The sequence below is a fragment of the Bos indicus x Bos taurus genome, chromosome 2 (genome assembly GCF_003369695.1).
Source record: "Bos indicus x Bos taurus breed Angus x Brahman F1 hybrid chromosome 2, Bos_hybrid_MaternalHap_v2.0, whole genome shotgun sequence".
NCBI classification, from domain to species: domain Eukaryota; kingdom Metazoa; phylum Chordata; class Mammalia; order Artiodactyla; family Bovidae; genus Bos; species Bos indicus x Bos taurus.
The window spans coordinates 124,473,771-124,487,959 of NC_040077.1; the positions used below are offsets into that span (position 1 = coordinate 124,473,771).

Consider the following 14,189-nt stretch of genomic DNA (forward strand, 5'->3'; position numbering starts at 1 on the left):
GTGCTACGTCAGGAGAGAATGGTCAGAGGTGAGCAGAGTAAGCCTGGGGGTGGACAGCCCTCAGGCCTAGTGGTGGGGTCTAGTGCCCGTGTTTGGAGTCTGCCATGTGTGTGTCTTGCAGGGGGTTGGGAGGGTGTGGGGAGCCCAGCTGGCTGACCCTGGGCTTCCCACCCCTCTTCAGCCTGAGCATCACCTCTCTCAGCTGTGGAGCATTTTAGGGCTGTGGGAAAGATGCCATCTGACAAGATTCTGATGCTAGTGAAAATCACTCAGTCGTGCCTGACTCTTTGTGACCCTGTGGACTTGTCCAGAATCCTGGAGAATACTGTTCCCTTCTCTAGGGGATCTTCCTGACCCAGGGATCGAACCCAGGTCTCCCACATTACAGGCAGATTCTTCACCAGCTGAGCCACCAGGGAAGCCCTCTGATGCTAACAGCAGGCATATAAACAAAGTTTGAATCAACCAAAAGGCAGCTGTAGGGGGTGGTCACAAAAACGGGTGAGTTTTGAGGACCTGGAAGGCACCGTTTGGGATCCAGAAGGCATCCTGGAGGGGGTCCCTCCTGCATGGGGTAAGGCAGGGAGGAGGAGGGCAGCGCTGGACTGAGGTGTCACAGTTCCTGTAGTTGGGAAGCTCCCCACAGCCCCAGTGTAGTCCTTTATTCTCCAGGCAAAGGCCCCTTCCCTTGCTCTTTGTTGAAAAAACTTGGGCTGTGCTGGGTCTTTGTTGAGGCACATGGGCTTCTCTAGATGCCCCACGTGGGCTTAGTTGCCCGTGGCCTGTGGGATCTTAGTTCCCCAGCCAGGGATTGAATCCTGCTTTGGAAGGCAGATTCTTAATCACTGGACCACCAGGGGAGTCCCACCCCTTCCCTTTCTGATGGGTGGACTCTCCCCTCAAGGGTGGGTGGTACAGAAGGCAGAGCAGGGGCTGAGCCCAGGACCCTTCCTGGCCAGCTAGACCCCTAGGCTCTGCCTCCACAACTCTCAGACAAGTCTACCTTTACTGCCTGGGTGATGCGGTTGGCAAAGATGCCCTCCCTGCAGACCCCATGTGCTGACCTCTTTCTTCCCTCTGCTGACCTGAGTCCCTGAGCGTGGGCTTTGCAGTGTGAGGCTTACCTCTCCCAACATTGGGACTCCTGCGGGACACACCCCAGCCAGGGGTTGTATAGAGGTCCTCCCACATCTGTAACCCACCAGGGCCAGGATCTAAGAATAACTCATAAAGAAAAGGGAGAGGGAAAAAAAAAAAAAAAAGGGAGAGGAAAATAGGATGGGCTTGCTGCTATTTGTTGAAGCTGAGTTATGAGTACAAGAAGTTCTTCACACTACTTTATACTAGTTTCTTTATTCTTGGTTATGTTTCAGATTTTCCCTAATGGTCTTAGAAAGCCCAGTGTTCCCCTGCTCGAGAGCTTCTTCGAGGGAATCAGCCCGGTCTCGAAGAGCTGCCCTCTAGTGGGCCAAAAAGGTACAGCAGAGCCTGAAATTTGCAGAGGAGAGCCGTTCAGTTAAGTGCCCTGAAGGCTCAGGGAAAGAAATAGGTTAGGTTGGACTAAGCCTTGATGGGTGAACAGAGTTTTGTCAGAGATGGAGGAGGGACATTCCAGGCAAGGGAATCACACACTAAAGACGCAGAGGGGCCTTGTTGGCTGAAGTAACCTAACATTAAGTGTTAAGTAACCTAACACTTAGTCCACGTCATAATTAATCCTCTAACAAAACTGTGAGGTAGAAATCATTCTCATTTTACCATAAAGAAACTGAGGCTCAGAGGTAGAGGAAAGATCTCCCCAGAAGGCTCTGGTTCCAGCCTGCGCAGAGTGGGTCGGACAAACCTTCCCTCTTCATCTGCCAGGTTTCAGTGGCTCCCAGAATAGGTAGGGTCTTCAGAAAGGGTCTCCCGAGTGGCAGACCTTCAGTTCTGTTCCTTCTGAAGGGCACAGGGGATTCAGGCCTGGGCTGCAAGGTTTTCAGATGAGGAAGCAGCTCACGGAAAGGCTTGGAGGCCAAGTAGCCTGTGGGGAGCCCAACTCATATCTCTGCAAGAGGTCAGGACCTTTAAGAACTTTGTTAGCGTCTGGAATTCTTACTTCCCTGAAGTATGTACTTTGGCAGTCTCTGTTCCCTAACAGTCATAAGAGCAAAACCCTCAGGGGAAGAAGTGGACTTCCACCTTCTGAGCTCCTAGTGCCTAGTGAGGAATACTGCCTTTGATTTGTCATTTGATCCTTTCTAAAACTTGTGTTAGTATTATCCCCATCTTACAGATGAGTCCACTGAGGCTTAGATGAAATGAGTTCCCCAGGGTCCCACAATTGTATATAGCAGAGCTGAGATTCAAACCCAGGTTTGACCAAAAGCCTGCCCTATTTTTGGCAGCTGGGATAATGCAATGGTTGAGAGGAGGCCATGTTATTCTGAGTGTTGCAGGCTGATCAGATAACACAGGGAGGGAGGAAAGTGCTAGGGTCTTTCAAGCAAAGGGAACAGCATGTGCAAAGCCCAGGGCTGTAGGTGGTTGGGAAGCTGGGCAAAGCAGGTGGAGAGGCCGTAGGACCAGATTAGATTGGACTTGGGGGAAAGGGTTTGGATTTTACCCTGCAGGCAATGGGGAGCCAGGGAAGAATTCTAGGAGAGGAGCAGCCAGGTCAAATCTGTATTTTACAAAGATCCCCTGGGGCAATTTGGATGCTAAGTCACATCCAACAGGCCTGAGACCCTCAAGATGGGTGATACAATCTACACTAAAGATCGGGGTGGGGGATGCTGAACTGAGATAGCAATGGCAAACTTGTTGGCAGATGGTACATAAGTGTCCAATCAGAGTTGGACGCTGTTCTGCCTAGATCTCTGCTTTTAGCTTGGTTCTTCCTCCTCATCTAGGTTCTCAAATCAAAGGCCATCTCTTGAGAGAGACCCTCCTTGACCATCTGCTCTAAAGGAGCCCCCATCACCCTCAGGCCCATCTCCCGGATCTGTGGTCTTTATAGCACTTACAGCTAGGACTCATTTAGTCCCACTTACTAGTTTTTTCTCTTCCACTAGAACGTCAGCTCTAGGACTACTTTTCTTTCCTGTTCACTGCTGTATCCCTGGAGCCCAGATCAGAGTAGATGCTCATTTTAAGACATTTTTGATGAAGGAATGATAACTCTAAAGCAAATAATTTCCCTCTCCTGCCTACCCTTTCTCATCTGCGAAATGAGGATAGTCATGCCAACCTTGCAAGATGTTCAGAAGAATGAGTGATGTTTTAAAAAGTGAAGGCAGGGAAGGAGTAGAGCACAGAGAGGTCCCCTCCTGGCCCAGGTGCCATGGCGAGGAAGCTAAAAATCACCAGAGTAAAAACTTCCCAAGACCCCTAGGAAGGAGGGGTTTTCAGTGACAGGTTACTGAGGAGGAATCTGAGACTCAACGAGGTAGAGTAACTGGCCCCAGATCACAGTGAGTAGGGTGGCTGTGCTATTTTTGCTGTGGCAACTGCCCTGCCCTGCCCATGCCCGCTGGCACAATGAGACCGCCCAGATACCCCTTTACACCTGCTGTGTTGCCTGTTCAGTTGCCATGTCTAACTCATTGCGACCCCATGGACTGCAGCACGCCAGGCTTCCCTTCCGTCACTGCGTCCCGGAGCTTGCCCAGGTTCGTGTCCATTGTCAGTGATACCACCCAGCCATCTCACCCTCTGTCACCCTCTTCTCCTGCCTTCAGTGAAGTGTAAAGATTCCTCTCTCCATAAAGCCTTCCTGCATCGCCACTGGATGTTTTGTGCCTAGCAGCTTCTATGGCAGGTTAAGTTCCCCAGCAGCCAGATTCTGAGAACAAAATCAGTGTGCAGACTTTTATTTTTTTAGTATTTACTTCTTTGGCTGCTCTGGGTCTTAGCTGCAGCAGGCAGGATCTTCAGTCTTCACTGTGGCATGTGAGATCTTTAGTTCCAGCGTGTGGGTAATTGTTCCCTGAGCAGGGATTGAACCCAGGTCCCCTGCACTGGGCACTCAGAGTCTTAGCCCCTGGACCATGAAAGAAGTCCCCTAGACTTTTATATATACATTTTTTTTCCATGCCATGCAGACTGTGGGATCTCAGTTCCCCAACCAGGGATTGAACCTGGGCTCTTTGCTTTGAGATCACAGAATACTAACCACTGGGCCGCCAGGGAATTCCAAGGGTGCAGACTTTTTTTTCCCCTTGTATTTGTGTGCAGACCTTTATTAGGAAATTCTTTCTTAAAAAAATATTTACTTGGCTGCACCGAGTCTTAATTGTGGCACTCAGGATCTTCGATCTTTATTGCAGCATGTGGGATCTAGTTCTCTGAGCAGGGATCGAAACCAGGCCCCCTGCATCAGAAGCTCAGCGTCTTAGCCACTGAACCACCAGGGAAGTCCCTATTAGAAGATTCTTGAGACCAATACCTGCTTGGGGGGGAGGAAGGGAAGAAAGCAGGATTGAGCAGAATTTAGCTGTGATGCTGTCCTAACGGTGGCCTCGACCCCATGGAGAATGATGAAGATGGGTGTTTCCTTCAGAGTTGAGGCAAGAAGGCCAGGCCTTTGAACACTCCCCCACCGCCCCCAACAGATCTGATACATTGATGCTGGACTGTGGGCTGCCCCAGATGAGCAGGCAGTTCCCAGAGACAGCAGCCTGGGCTCCGCCACCACATTAGCACTCCCAGCAGCTAGGAGCTTTGGTGGGGAGGAGGCCATGGGTTCTTCAGCCCTGAGGGGAGATTTGGGTGGCTAACCAACAGTGTCCACCACGCGCCCAGCCAGAGAGCTGTTCATATTCATCCCTGCCTCTCCGATCCGTTTTGGCTGTGATTTGGCAGCAATCAGGGTTTTAGGACACACTTTCTCATCCAAGCCTGAAGACCTGGCTTGGCCTGAAAGCCCCTGCCCCCCTCCTCGCCTGTGTAGCAGCGTCCACACGCTGAGCAGCTCGGCATCCGAGCCCAGGGACACTACCTGAAACGGCCACATCCTAGCCAAGAGAGGAAAGAGCAGCCGCGATGACAGTTCTTGCTATTTGATTCTCACCGTTCGGGAGGCTCTGGCTGTGGCTGAGCAGAACGCATCCATGATCTCAGTCATGCCCACAACCCCCCACGAGTGGGGTCTGTTATGCGCTCCTCTGACCAAGAGGAAACAGGCTCCAGGACAGGAAGCTGCGCACCTGGCCTCTCAGACCTTTCTGGTGGAAAAGGGGCTGAGCTCTGAGACCCCAAAATCCAGGAGGCATGACTGTGCCAGGATATGGTTTGTAATAACTGTCTGAATAGATTCTGCCATTTGGCCTCCAGAGAGATACGAACACTCCCCATCCCACCAGCACTGCTTTAACCCTTTCCCTCCTAGAGTCAACACCTGCATGGGCCCGGGTGCTGCATCCTGCTGGGCAGCCTGGAGATCTGGGTGTTCTGGATGAGCCGCACACCCCCCCAGTCCTCCTCCAGTTTGATGGCCCCTTGCCACAAGGCCTGCTGGATGGTGTTGGCAAGGGTGTCAAAGGCCAGGTCCACATTGCAGTTACTTTTGGCGGAGGTCTCCATAAAGCCGATGCCCAAGGAGGCAGCCAGCTCCTCCGCCTCCTGGGTTGAGACACAACGGGCACTCTGCAGGTCACTCTTGTGGCCAATCAGCAGGAAGATCGCCTTGTCAGGGCCCTGAGTGGCCATGACCTCCTGATGCCAGTCTAGAATGTGTTCAAAGGACTTCCTGTTTGTCACATCAAAGACCAGCAGGACACCCACCACATTCCGGTAAAAGGACCTGGTGATGCACCTGGTTAAGGGAGTAAGGTGGGAGAGGGTTATGCCTTCAGCACACCGCGCCCTGCGTCCTCCTCCATCCAGTGACTGCCTCACACCCCAATTTCAGCTCATCTCACACTGCTCTCTGCTTCCCTTTTCCCCGGGTCTGTGTCTCTCCCAAGTTACTGTGTGTTCCTCAGTCAGGGAGCAGTTTGATTCCCATACTCTCCTGACCATTCCTGGAGAAAACCTGATGTTTTCCTGATTGCAGGTTTCCCCATTTCTCTCCCTGGCAAACTCCTACGCATCCTTCACAGCCAACACAAATTTCTCTTCTTTCCACTTCTCCCTGACACCTCCCTCTCTGCGCTTCTGTGGGCCCTCTCAGCACCCAGGTCATTCATCCCTCTAGGTTTCAGTGTCGAATATTCCACTGGGGCCGGCCGGGCCAGGTCTCAGGCATCAAGCTCAGGGGCTCAGCCCACCAGCTGTTATTTGTAGGATGAATGACTCAAGCGTGAAGGACCCGGGCCCGGGGCAGGGACCCCCAGATCCTACTTGGGCCACTGAGGGCGGCGACTCTGAAGGATCCCCATGGTCACCCCGCCCCAACCAGAAACCCCTCACCCCAAACCCTTCTCGTCCCTCCCCCGGCCCACCTTCCACCCACCGCGCACCTGAAGCGCTCCTGGCCCGCCGTGTCCCAGAGCTGCAGCTTGACGCGCGGCCCAGCCTGAAGCTGCACAGTGCGGGTATAGAACTCGACGCCCACCGTGGGCGCCGACTCGAGCTCCAGCTCGGGCTCGGGGATCCCGGGGGCGCCCCTCATGTAGCACCGCAGCAGCGACGTCTTGCCCACGGCCGCGTCCCCCAGCAGCGCGATCCGAAACTGGTAGCGGCAGCCCCCCGCCTCCATGGCCAGCGTGTCGCCTCCCGAGACCCGGCGGCCAACTGTGCGATCCCGCCCCCACCCCACAGCCACGCCCCCGCCCCACAGCCGCCCCACAGCCACGCCCCCGCCCCTGCAGCCACGCCCCCGCCCCGTCTCTGGGCCCCGCCCCCCGCCTCCAGGAGGCCCCAGAGACACCCAGACCCGGGCCTGGAGAACCTGGGGCGTCTTCAGCAACGCCGAACCGGATGCCGAGGAAGCCACCCGGCCCGGTGGAAACATCTGGACAAGTCACTTCCTTGCTCCGAGCCTCAGTTTTCTCCTCTGTAAAATGGAGATAATAATCTCTACCTCAAGGAAGAAGAGATTAAACTAGATAATGTGGGGAGGAGGGCTACAGAGGACCGATCACCACACCCAACCTGCACTGGCCTGAGACTAACAGCGCCAGAGCAACCACTTCGTTCACTCTTTGAGGTGGTTTCCCTTTGCAGCCCCAACTGTCTGTTAGTCCCCCCGTTGCGCCCCTGCTGCTGGACCTGGAGAAAGTTGATGGTTTATAGATGCACTTTTCTCACCCAGATGCCCCTTTCCTGGAGCCCTACTGGCCCTGGCCTAGAGCTTCCGGCTCAGTGTTCAGGTTCAACGGTTCAGCAGGCCCCACTGCTTCCCCGCTGCCTGCCTGTGCTGGGCCCCAGGGTCCAGAGAGAGACTTGGACACAGTCAGGTAGAGGGGGCAGGGTAGACAGACAACTGAGAGTACAGTTGGCTTGTGGACTGTACAACTAATGTTTATGAGATGAGATGGTCAGTTTCTTATGCTTTGGGACAGCAACCGTCTGAGAAGGCTATAGTGTGCCCATTTTAGAGTTCAGGAGACCGAGGCTCAGATGTGTGGCTTGTCACACATCTGACTTGTGTGGTTTACCCTTGATGCCAAAGAAGGGGACTGGAAAGCAAGTTCCCAAAGGACCAGGACAAAGTGGGTTGGGGCAAGGGTAAGGCAGATGCTCCGGCATTCAAGATCTCCTCCACTCTTTCCAATCGGGTCTTCTGAACACCCAGGACATCAAGGCTCAAGGTTGGTCCCAAACAGCTTGTCTGCTGGTTTAATCCCACTAACCCACAGTGGGTGGATGTTGCAGTTTAACAGGTTGGCAGTGGGAAGCAGTTCTCACTAAGGCAAACCATCATATCATCACATTTCCTCCATATACAACCTGTGAGTAGATGTTGCACAGAGTTGGACATGACTGAAGCGACTTAGCAGCAGTAGCAGCAGCAACACAGTTAAGTAACCAGCCCAATATCACTCAGCACAGAAGACAAAGTAGTGGCCAAATTTGTTTCTGGCTGGACAATTTGGGGACCTGGGAAGGCCCAGGTTTCCTAAATAAATCAGTGAGAAGCCATTTTGTTAAGCCTCCTAGTAACTCTGCCCTTTGGTCACTGCACTAGCCTGAAGGGGCCCAAGTCTCTGCTCACCCCCACTCCAGGAGAGATAGAGGAAAATCAGGTAGGGTGTGTATGTTGGGGGAGGACTCCTCCCTGCCAGTTCTGTCCAAACCAGGAGAGTCTGCCCCAGTGCCACCTGCCCCTCTGAGGTTTCCATCAGGATGTTCTCATCACCTTGCTCTGTTCAGCTGGAAAAACAGTTTCTGCATCAGGCCTGTGCAGAACCGTTTCCCCCCATTCCACCCTCTCTCTTCTTTACCCACCACTGTTGCTCCAGCTGTGCAGAACATCTTTCCTCTTATTAGCCCAATGCCAAGAACACTCCCTTTCTGCTCTTCAAAGGGTAACTAACCCCAATTTTAGGCCTCAGGTTAGATCTGTGTCTTCAAGAAGCCCCTCATTGACTGGCTAGTGAGGTCACAGGCCCTTTTGTCCTTTGTGATGTCTGTCTCCCTTCTAGGCTCAGGCCCCTTGAGGACAAGGACCAGAGGCTGTATCCTCAGTGCTTGGCTCAGTAAATATTTATGGTTGTATGAATGAAAAAAGTGGGTGTGCTATTCATTTATTCATTCACTCATTATTCATTCAAATACCACAACAGAGTTGGACTCAGGGAGCCACGGGGTCAGAAAAGACCTCTTGGAAAAGCTGAAGCTGAAGCTGGGTCTCCAAGGACAGTGGAAGCTGGGTAGGTAAGCGAGGAAGGGTACTCAGGCAGAGGCAGTGGGTGAAGGCAGACAGGCATGGGACAGCTTGAAAGGGAGTCTGAACCCAGACATCCCAGAAGCCTCTGTGGTCAGCATGTGGGCAGAGTGCGCTGTCAGCATCAGACTCCTGAACTTCCCCTCCTGGATGTGCCTGCTGTGGGCTGGGTCACGTGTCTGCCCCTGACTGCACCTGGCGCTGGAATCCAGTTGTCAGCTGACTTTGTCATAGACTGCCTGTGTGACTCCCCAGGGGGAGAGCCCTTTCTCCTCCCCAGCCCTGCTTCCCTTCTGTGAAGTGAGACAAATCATGGCGTCCTCCTCTCAGGGCAGTCCTGGGGTAACTGTGTGTCATAGCAGGTGTATATTTGCGTTAGACCGATCTTAGTGTTTTCTTTTTCCTTTGTTTTATTTTGTAATTAATGAATCTTATAATTGGAATATAATTGCTTGACAGTGTTGTGTTTCTGCTGTGCAGCAAAGTGTATCAGCTCTGTGTATACATCTATGCCCTCCCTCCCCCATCTCACCCCTCTAGGTCATCACAGAGCAACCAGCTGAGCTCCCCGTGCTACACAGCAGGTTCCCACTGGCTATCAGATCTTAGTTTTATTTTATTTCTTTAATTTTTAAAATTTATTTATTTATTGGCTGCTCTGGGTCTCTGTTGCTGCTTGAGCTTTCTCTAGTTTCTGTGAGCAGGGGCTACTCTTCGTTGCAGTGTGTGGGCTTCTCATTGGAGTGGCTTCTCTTGTTGCACACCATGGGTTCTAGGACGTGTGGACTTTAGCGGTTGTGCCACGGAGGCCTAGCTGCTCTGCCACATGTGGGATCCTCCTAGACCAGGGATCAGGTAATGAAAGCAAAGAGGAGGAGCCAAATCACCTGTGGCTTCAGAGGCCAACACATTTATTCCAAATGTGTTGAGAAGTCAGTGATTGTGGGGCAGGTGAATTACATGATCTGAATTTTCTCTTGCTTACTTCTTTGTTTTTAGCATCTTTATTAAAATGTAATTGATACAGAGTAAACTGCACATATTAAAAATGTACAATATGCATTTTGACATAAGTGTACATCCCCAAAGCCACCACAATTGAGATAATGAACATCTATTCTCAAAAGTTTCTCCATGTCCTTCTTTAATTCTTCTCTCCTGACCTCCTCTCCCAGACAACCACCAATCTGCTTTCTGCCACTAAAGATTAATTTGTATTTTCTAGAATCTTTATCATACAGCATATAGTCTGGCTTCCTTCACTCAACATGATAGTACTTCACTGTATTAACATACCACAATTTGTTTATCCAATCCTTGTTGAAGGACATTTGTGTTATATTCAGTCTTTGGCTATTACAAATGCAACTGCTGTGAACATTCATATTCAAGTCTTTGTGTGGATGCATGCTTTCCATTTCTCTTGGGAAATACCTAGTACTGCAACGGCTGGGTCAGGTAGTAGGTGCATTTTTACTTATTTAAAAACTGCAAAATCGTTTTCCAAAGTGGTTGCACCATTTTACAGTCCTGAATATCGTATGAAATTTCCACATGCTCTACTTGTCCGTCGTTGCTTGACTTTGTCAATCTTTTTAACTTTTAGCCCTTCCACTGTGTTTGTAGTGTTATGATATTGAGCGTCATTCATGTGTTTATTTGCCATCTGTTTATCTTCTTTGGTGAGGTGTCTTTCAAATTTTGTGCCCCCCCCTTCTTCTCCCCCTTTTTAAAAATGGAGTGATTTTACTCTTTGCTGTTGAGTTTTAAGGGCCATTTATTTGCTTATAGGTTTCTCATCGTGGTGGCTTCTCTTGTTGCACAGCACAGGTTCTAGCTCAGGCTTCAGTAGCTGCAGCACGTGGGTTCCATAGGTGTGGCTCACACAGGTTTCAGAGCGCAGGCTCAGTAATTGTGGCCCACAGGCCTAGCTGTTCAGCGTCATGGGGGATCCTCCTGGACCAGGGACGGAATCCGTGTTCCCTGCACTGGCAGGCAGATTCCTAACCGCTGGACCACCAGGGTAGTTCCTTAAGAGTTCTTTATGTTCTAGATGCAAGACTCCTATTCAGTGCATGTTTTGCAACTATTCTCTCCCAATTTGTCTCTTATTAAAATATATAATGGAAATTTAAAAAAATTATTTATTTGGCTGCCTGAATCTTGGGCATCTCAGGTGGCTCAGTGGCAAAGAACCCATTTGCCAATATAGGAGATGCAGGAGACAGGGATTCAACCCTGGAGGACCACAGCAGCCCACTCTAGTGGCTCAGACTGTGGCTCAGATCATGACCTTATTGCCAAATTCAGACTTAAATTGAAGAAAGTGGGGAAAACCACTAGACCATTCGGGTATGACCTAAATCAAATCCCTTATGATTATACAGTGGAAGTGAGAAATAGATTTAAGGGCCTAGATCTGATAGATAGAGTGCCTGATGAACTATGGAATGAGGTTCGTGACATTGTACAGGAGACAGGGATCAAGATCATCCCCATGGAAAAGAAATGCAAAAAAGCAAAATGGCTGTCTGAGGAGGCCTTACAAATAGCTGTGAAAACAAGAGAAGTGAAAAGCAAAGGAGAAAAGGAAAGATATTCCCATTTGAATGTAGAGTTCCAAAGAATAGCAAGGAAAGAAGAAAGGCTTCCTCAGTGATCAATGCAAAGAAATAGAGGGAAACAACAGAATGGGAAAGACTAGAGATCTCTTCAAGAAAATTAGAGATACCAAGGGAACATTTCATGCAAAGATGGGCTCGATAAAGGACAGAAATGGTATGGACCTAACAGAAGCTGAAGATATTAAGAAGAGGTGGCAAGAATACCCAGAAGAACTGTACAAAAAAGAGCTTCACAACCCAGATAATCACGATGATGTGATCACTGACCTAGAGCCAGACATCCTGGAATGGGAAGTCAAGTGGGCCTTAGAAAGCATCACTAAGAACAAAGCTAGTGGAGGTGATGGAATTCCAGTTGAGCTATTCCAAATCCTGAAAGATGATGCTGTGAAAGTGCTGCACTCAATATGCCAGCACATTTGGAAAACTCAGGAAAACTCCAGGCCACAGGACTGGAAAAGGTCAGTTTTCATTCCAATCCCAAAGAAAGGCAATGCCAAAGAATGCTCAAACTACCGCACAGTTGCACTCATCTCACACGCTAGTAAAGTAATGCTCAAAATTCTCCAAGCCAGGCTTCAGCAATACGTGAACCGTGAACTTCCTGATGTTCAAGCTGGTTTTAGAAAAGGCAGAGGAACCAGAGATCAAATTGCCAACATCCACTGGATCATGGAAAAAGCAAGAGAGTTCCAGAAAAACATCTATTTCTGCTTTATTGACTGTGCCAAAGCCTTTGACTGTGTGGATCACAATAAACTGTGGAAAATGCTTCAAGAGATGGGAATACCAGGCCACCTGACCTGCCACTTGAGAAACCTGTATGCAGGTCAGGAAGCAACAGTTAGAACTGGACATGGAACAACAGACTGGTTCCAAATGGGAAAAGGAGTATGTCAAGGCTGTATATTGTCACCCTGCTTATTTAACTTATATGCAGAGTACATCATGAGAAACGCTGGGCTGGAAGAAACACTAGCTAGAATCAAGATTGCTGGGAGAAATATCAATAACCTCAGATATGCAGATGACACCACCCTTATGGCAGAAAGTGAAGAGGAACTAAAAAGCCTCTTGATGAAAGTGAAAGAGGAGAGTGAAAAAGTTGGCTTAAAGCTCCACATTCAGAAAACGAAGATCATGGCATCTGGTCCCATCACTTCATGGCAAATAGATGGGGAAACAGTGGAAACAGTGTCAGACTTTATTTTTGGGGGCTCCAAAATCACTACAGATGGTGACTGCAGCCATGAAATTAAAAGACACTTACTCCTTGGAAGGAAAGTTATGACCAAACTAGATAATATATGGAGAAGGCAATGGCACCCCAGTCCAGTACTCTTGCCTGGAAAATCCCATGGACGGAGGAGCCTGGTAAGCTGCAGTCCATGGGGTCGCACAGAGTCGGACATGACTGAGTGACTTCACTTTCCCTTTTCACTTTCATGCATTGGAGAAGGAAATAGCAACCCACTCCAGTGTTCTTGCCTGGAGAATCCCAGGCACGGGGAAGCCTGGTGGGCTGCTGTCTATGGGGTCGCAGAGAGTCGGACACGACTGAAGTGACTTAGCAGCAGCAGATAGTATATTGAAAAGCAGAGTTATTACTTTGCCAACAAAGGTCCATCTAGTCAAGGCAATGGTTTTTCCAGTGGTCACGTATGGATGTGAGAGTTGGACTGTGAAGAAAGCTGAGCGCCGAAGAATTGATGCTTTTGAACTGTGGTGTCGGAGAATACTCTTGGGAGTCCCTTGGACTGCAAGGAGATCCAACCAGTCCATTCTAAAGGAGATCAGTCTGGGTGTTCATTGGAAGGACTGATGCTGAAGCTGAAACTCCAGTACTTTGGCCACCTCATGCGAAGAGTTGACTCATTAGAAAAGACCCTGATGCTCGGAGGGATTGCGAGCAGGAGGAGAAGGGGATGACAGAGGATGAGATGGCTGGATGGCATCACCGACTCGATGGACATGAGTTTGAGTGAACTCCGGGAGTTGGTGATGGACAAGGAGGCCTGGCGTGCTATGATTCATGGGGTCACAAAGAGTCAGACACAACTGAGCGACTGAACTGAACTGATGGTGACTTATAGTATCCATCTTATTTCATTAGGAATCTGGAGAAGGAAATGGCAACCCACTCCAGTGTTCTTGCCTGGAGAATCCTGTGGACGGAGGACCCTGGTGGGCTGCCGTCTGTGGGGTCGCAGAGTCAGACACGACTGAAGCGACTGAGCATGCATGCATGCTAGTATTCTTGCCTGGAAAACCCCATGGACAGAGGAGCCTGGGTCAGAGCTGGTTGAGCGTGGACGCCTGGGTATTAGTTGCCACAGGTGGAATCTTTAGTTGCAGCATGTGGGATCTAGTTCCTTGACCCCGGATGGAAACTGGGGTCCCTGCATTCAGGTCTCAGAGTCCCACTACTTTTTTTTTTTTTTTTTTATGTTGATGCTTATTCATTCTATGGATAAAACTTGTATGTGGCACAGTGATTATGAGCGTGGCGTATGGGGTGAACCTCCTCATTTCACGTCTTAACTCGCTTGCTATCTGCGTAAGCCATTTCTGTTTCCTTATCTGTGAAAAAGGCATAATTGTAATTCCCACAGGGTTATTTTGAAAACTAGCTGAGATAACCGAGCATAATGTACTCAGTAAGCACTCAGTAGTTTTTTTTAATCTATTAGCCGAAGACATAAGCCCGAACAAACAATGCATTCTTTTAATGAGCTCTGTAATCAGTCACCTCTTCC

At 49.9% G+C, this 14,189-nt stretch overlaps 1 protein-coding gene across 1 annotated transcript; it reads right to left on the minus strand.

Annotated features, from left to right (window-relative positions):
- Window positions 1-5,255: 5,255 nt before the first annotated feature.
- Window positions 5,256-6,739, minus strand: RAB42 (RAB42, member RAS oncogene family). Its single transcript, XM_027518563.1, has 2 exons — window positions 6,441-6,739; window positions 5,256-5,794 (listed from the first exon to the last, which is right to left on the minus strand). The coding sequence occupies exons 1-2, from the start codon at window positions 6,677-6,679 to the stop codon at window positions 5,371-5,373; spliced, it is 663 nt and encodes a 220-aa protein (XP_027374364.1). The 5' UTR covers window positions 6,680-6,739; the 3' UTR covers window positions 5,256-5,370.
- Window positions 6,740-14,189: the final 7,450 nt, after the last annotated feature.